Source organism: Perca flavescens, chromosome 20, assembly GCF_004354835.1.
Source record: "Perca flavescens isolate YP-PL-M2 chromosome 20, PFLA_1.0, whole genome shotgun sequence".
Taxonomy (NCBI): domain Eukaryota; kingdom Metazoa; phylum Chordata; class Actinopteri; order Perciformes; family Percidae; genus Perca; species Perca flavescens.
In genome coordinates this window covers 23,660,153-23,666,218 of record NC_041350.1, presented here as the reverse complement: position 1 = coordinate 23,666,218, position 6,066 = coordinate 23,660,153, and the positions used below count along the sequence as shown (strand labels likewise).

Genomic DNA, 6,066 nt, shown 5'->3' with positions numbered 1-6,066 from the left:
ACTCCTACAAGTATATATATTTGTAGCACTCTGTTAAAATGTATGCAAATGTACTCTTGAAACGTCTTCACAAATATGTGTTTCCAGCAATTACAAGAAATGAATATAAATCATTTAGTTTAAATTGCATATTGTCTAAAACAAATATTACAGTTCTTTATTTTTTGTTAAAGAATGAGAGCACTAAATTGGCAACACTAATCAACATATAGGTGTAGTCTTACAACTGTTTGACTACAAGTACGTACTGGGACTCACTTTGGACACATTTTTTTCCTGCTTTTATTTTGTAGGCTAATCGCTTGTCTTCCGGTACCATTCTATCTTTGTGTGGTTAATATGATGCAGGTTGCAGCATCGGCCGTGAGACGGTGCGACGCTCCAATCAGCAGCGCCGAGTGAAGGCTTGGTCACCTTAGCAACCAATTACTTTGGGCGTAAGGCGTATCCACTGTGAGAGGCTGTACCACTATCAGAAGAAAGGGGTGACCACAGACTGCATTCTAATAAGGGGGTGACATAAAGATAACAGCAGAGTGAGGCTTTACAATAGATAATTGTAAATTTATGGTATCATCAAATACAGTAGGCCTATGTCCCTGCAACGTCGTGATTGTGACTTTCATCTGTGACGTTGTAAAGACGTTACTGCAACATTACAATTACTACGTTATTTACATACATAGGCCTACATTTTTTTTTTTCTCTGGAACAATAGACACATGTTATATAAAATCAAACAAATCATTATTCTTGGTTAACTAGCTCTTCAGTTCTTGTGGTGCTTTAGTTTTTGAAGCAATCCCTTCCAGTGCCTTTTTAATGCTTCCCATATACAGATTAAATGTATTATACACACCTGTGATTTTACTACTAACATGGCATAATTAGACTATTAGTTTAGCTTAAACATGTGATAATTAATTCAAAGCACCGGTGACTGTAATACGCAGTACACCAGCACATCGTTTTACCGTTAATTGACTAATTGTACAATTAAAGACCCTGAAAACCTTTTTTCTCGGCTTCTTTATGAGCAACAGGGTCCTAAAGACAAACAATTATCTGCTAAATTTCTCAACAGTTTTTTTTTTTTTTTTTTTTTTTTTACAAAACATTGAATAATTTTATTTTTCCTGTGCTCTTCTCACTGGCTTGACGTTGAAGTGAAAAAGTGATGTCACATATTTCTGTACACCAATCAGAATTTAGCAACATCTGAATCCAAATCTGATGACATTTCTTGGTTATTTTTTATCCCCCCCCCCCATCAAAATTAACTTTGATTGTGGGACATTTAATATAATTTTTTTAATATATAATTTAATTTGATATTACAGAGAAATGGTTGAGATTTGAAACCACATCTACAGGGGCTTTAATTCAAAGGGCCAGGCGCATTTTATTAAATATGGTTAAAAAAAAATGACATAAGGTGGCAGATGTTTGCACAAAAACAATACATTTATTCAAGTGTTCTCCAGCACAAGTACATACTCTATCTTCTCTCTGGACACTAAACTTAAGTATGGGGAAGGGGCGGTCGAAGTGGAGAATGACTGCTACATTTGCTGTACGAACTGGTCTTGAGGAAAAGCATATAGGCCATTAACAGTTATGACAGAAAGAAAGTCACACAGTGTCAACAGTATCACCGAATATAGAATTATTGACCTGCCTTGAACAGTAAAACTCAAATCTTGTTTCAAAAAAAAAAAAAAAAAAAACCTTAATTCAAAACAACATTTTGAAAACAGACATGGAGAATATTACGGCATGGAATGTAGGATTAAGAAGCAATGTGTATTAAGCATACATTATGCTACAGTAAAAGTTATTACCGTTTTTTTTTTTTTCTCACACGATTTTCCCACAGATAAGCACCAACTACAGCAATCTCTAGTCTAAAACAATATAGGAAACCTTTCATTATTTGTTATCCTTATTTTTTTCAAGTACAAAGTTAAAATGCCTTTTGTTAATATATTTATATGAGTGAAATAATAGTTCTTTTCCGTTACTACGAGGAACTTAAAAACAGTCATTGTCAAGACATTATTTCTTTTCCAATCAAATATATTTTTCTTGTTTAGATAAAATGTTTAGCACCATCAGAAAACACCAACAATCCCTCTTTGTAAAGTCTTACAAAAGGAAACGGAAGCAAAAAACAACACCAGGTAGGGCTGTGCAGTGAAGTTGAGACCGTTCTTCATCTTAAAGCTGTCCATAGGCCCTATTAAAATCCCATTACTTTCAATCTGGATTCACTTGACACAAATAAATCAGTACGATAAAGTAGTCGACTTTGAGTCTCCCTACATCTAATGCTCAAAGCAAGTTTTGAATCAAATTTGTCACTTGATTTGTAATTTTTAACCTAAGATTTGTTCCCTAATTTGATGATATATATTAGCAAAGAATTATATTTGTACATCTCATACGTAATAAAAAACAAAAGATAAAAACAAATTGAAATCAGCAACCGGAAAACAACTATGTACAAAATGTACAAATGTGAGGGGATGTTAAGTATTATAGGAGGAGGGGGGATGGGAGGGGGAGAGGGTGGAATAACATCTGGTTAAAATATCACAAAGCACGATAGCTCACATTGAGCCTAGTGTGCATGGACAAAAATGATGGCAATAAGGTCACTTCAGAAATTAATTACAATAAGAAATGAAATTTCAAATTTAGAATCTTAAATATGATATAGATAAGCGATAACATCTGTTTTTTATTAGCCTCTTTGAGTGCTGACATCTTCGTCAAACACTGTGTCAGATTTTCGTTTTGACAAACTGCAGCCTAAATCCTCCATATTTATCTTAGAGGTTACAATCAAGAGAATTTAGTGTGTGAATGTAATCCAAATTTGGATCAGCACTTAAATTTGTCAACATGACGACTACGATTAATCAGGGAAATGGCAAAGGGTCAACTGTCCTTCACAAGGGACAAAATATTATACAAAGCGCATGACATAGTTCCCTAACTCTGTGTTACATTTTACAATCTTAATAGAAATTGACATTCTTTGAATATGGATAGTAACATACTGTATCGCTGCTTTAAAACAGGGAACAATATGGATGATTGAGGAAGGGGGGGGGGTAACAAATGTCAATCCATCTACTGTAGACTGAGTCAAATAACATGGGTTTCACATATCAAAATCCATTCTTTTACTTCTGTTGGCACAGCCCTACTGTATACAAAACGTATTACACGAGGGTAGATCAGTTCACATCATGAAACAAAACAACAAAAAAACAATTCACAAAAACCAATATTTCTTTTTAAAATAAAGAAAAAAATAAAAGAAAGTATGCATATAAAAGTGCTTTATAATGTTGATAAAACAGCACAAAATTGCTATAAAAAGGTAGAAGAACTTTGTGAAGCCGCACCATATTGTTTGAGGATTTGCACCTGACAGTTTTTCAGTTTAGAGAGGTGGAAGTTGATGAGGAGAGTTACCCGGCCTGGTCACCCTCCCTCCCCACACTTACTAACAGTTGTACAGTAATGTCATTGGTCAGGATGAAACTAGAAAAAAACTAGTTTCACAGACGTAAGTTGTTGTTTTTTTTTTTTTTTTTTTTTTAATGACAGAAAACACCATTGCCCATGTGGCTAGCTTCACTTTCTGTTTGTGCAGAGCCAGGCAGCGGGCCTGAGTGTGGCAAGGCTGAGAGCGTAAATGAGCACCAGTACAAACTGTATAAAAGCTGTAAAATGCAGAAAAGAGCCGATGCTCCATTTTGCAGTCTACTGTCTGTCACTTTCCTTTGAAGTAAACAAAACGTCACAGAACAGAATTGGGTTTTTTTTTCTCAACATCAAACACAAGTTTTTTTTTTTTCTTTCCAGCAACAGGTTAAAGAGCTCCGTATTGTCTAAAGTTGTAGTGCCACATGGGCTATGATGTTTCTCATCATCTTGGAGCACCATGGTATTGTAACCATATTACAGTAGTACCTTTATTAACTTCAGTTGTGTATAGAAACTGTAAACAAAGAGGTATATGTGATCTGGTGTTTTGGATTTTTTTAGAGACAGCTCTCCTGACACTAAAGAAAAACCGCTTTCCTCTTCACATCTCTGTGAGGCTCAGTAGCTGGAAGCATGGCCGCACCGCACGTGGGAATCTCGCAGCTCCGACATGCAGTACGCTCACACAGCAGAAACATTTCACATATCTCAAAACCATTTCCTATCTTTCGGGTCTTTCCCATCGCATTGCCGTCTCTTTTAAAAATACAGGTTTAGCACTTTTCTGTCTCAGTGTCTTGAGAAGAAAGCATAGTCTCAAGTATAGCTTGCACAAACAAATCAACAATACTTGATAACACTGCTAAAAGGTAAAATGACATATCAAAATTAAATAGAATAAGAATTACAATTCAAACACAAGAAATAATGTGAAATCTACGTCAACGTTTTGCTCGCAAATCATACAAGAGTATAATCTGAGGATCAAGGCTCTTATTTCTAGTCACAACATAGAGTTGTAATTCCTAAATGGTTCCGAGCGAGTTTTCTTGCCACTCAAACACAGGCAAAGTAATCTTTGAGTGGTGCAAACAGGTGGCGGATAACCGGGACGCTCCAGGATCTGCCCAGGAGCCTTTGCCTTGCCAGTCGGCTCATGTTGGACACGTCCGTATAGTGGACTGGGAAGCCAAAGATCCTGACAGGGAAATCAGCCAGACACAAAACAACCAGGACGACAAACAGACAGACAGACAGGCAGGCAGGCAGAGAGCAGAATAGGGGAAGACACATGGAGATCATTTTGAGATTTTGATCGCTGAAAGAGCTGTGAAAGGTAGTTTGAAGGATGCTCTTTATGTTCACATACCTCTCCATCTCAGTGCACCAGAGTATGTCTTCCTTCTCGTTCATGTAGACAGGGAAGTGCTGGTCCTTGCCCTGCTTGATGGAATTAGACCTGGTAGTGATGGTCCTCACCTTGTCAAACTGACAGGAAAAAAAGGAACAAGAGAAATATTATTCCATGAGTCTAACTAGCTCTACCTTTTGTTTTGTTTTTTAAACCTGAGGTTTTACCTTTTTTTATTACTGCGTTATGGACCAGATCAGTTGATAAACATGAGTGTGTGGTTAAGTTCTCAGTACTGACTGATGGACTTTCAAACTGTTACCTCTTGCTGCCACTGGGAGCCGCCCGTGTGCAAAGTCCCTTACTCCTGCTTTGAACAGTTAAACTTATGTCATTGTGTTTTTTCTTGTCTTTTTTTGCTGTAGTTTTTTTAGAACTAAAATCGCAGTCCTGACTATCACAAACTGGTTTCCTTGGCTTTGAAAGCATGAGATGAAATTGAAAACATAATTTATCTTGCTGCCATCAGATTTTTTAATGCAGTTATTGTAGGTCGCTTTGGAAAAAAGCCTCTACCAAATAAATGTAAGGAATGTTAAGATGCATGCACTTCTGCTGCAGTATATTTGTTCCATCAAAGTATTACAAAGTATTATTAAGTAAGTACCTTAGCTGTTCTGCCGTGTTCTAAACAGTCCTGGAGGTCCACCCTGTCATTGTACATAGCACTCAAAGGCCTGAAAAAGAGAAAGAACAGGAGCCAAACATAAGACTTACCCTATAATTTTGTAGTGGGAGGACCATGTATTAATAAGACTGAGTTGGTTGTCTTTTGACATGTCCTCTAAAATAGACAATTCTCATATTAAAACTTACATACACCTGATTAGATTTACACACAACTTTCTGGTCTGCATTTTTATGGGATGAGATGGCTTTCGGAATAACGAATGCACACAGAAGGATTCACAAATGTGTTTTGTGATTTATACATAAATGAGTGTCTACAAAAATATTTTTCAATGCACACAAAATATGTATTATTGTAGGCCTACATAAATCTAAAAAAATATTAAATCCACATCTAAAAAAAAAAGAAGGCCTACAATTGTATTACTGATGCACACACAAATATTTCACGTTTTAAATGAATGTAATACAAATTCACAAATATATGTATTAAATACGTTTTCATTCAAACTTATATGGATGTTGTT

The 6,066-nt window shown here is 36.0% G+C and overlaps 1 protein-coding gene across 5 annotated transcripts in view; it reads right to left on the bottom strand.

The window, feature by feature from the left end:
• Positions 1-1,441: 1,441 nt before the first annotated feature.
• The window catches only part of dnmt3ab (DNA (cytosine-5-)-methyltransferase 3 alpha b), a 45,704-nt gene continuing 41,079 nt past the window's right edge, over positions 1,442-6,066 (bottom strand). For all 5 annotated transcript variants that reach the window (XM_028565354.1, XM_028565352.1, XM_028565355.1 and 2 more), the window contains 3 exons: positions 5,517-5,586; positions 4,868-4,986; positions 1,442-4,696 (listed from right to left, as the gene is read on the bottom strand). In XM_028565354.1, coding sequence (XP_028421155.1) covers positions 4,555-4,696; positions 4,868-4,986; positions 5,517-5,586 — 331 coding nt within the window. In that variant the 3' untranslated portion in view covers positions 1,442-4,554. The remainder of the gene's footprint in view (positions 4,697-4,867; positions 4,987-5,516; positions 5,587-6,066) is intronic.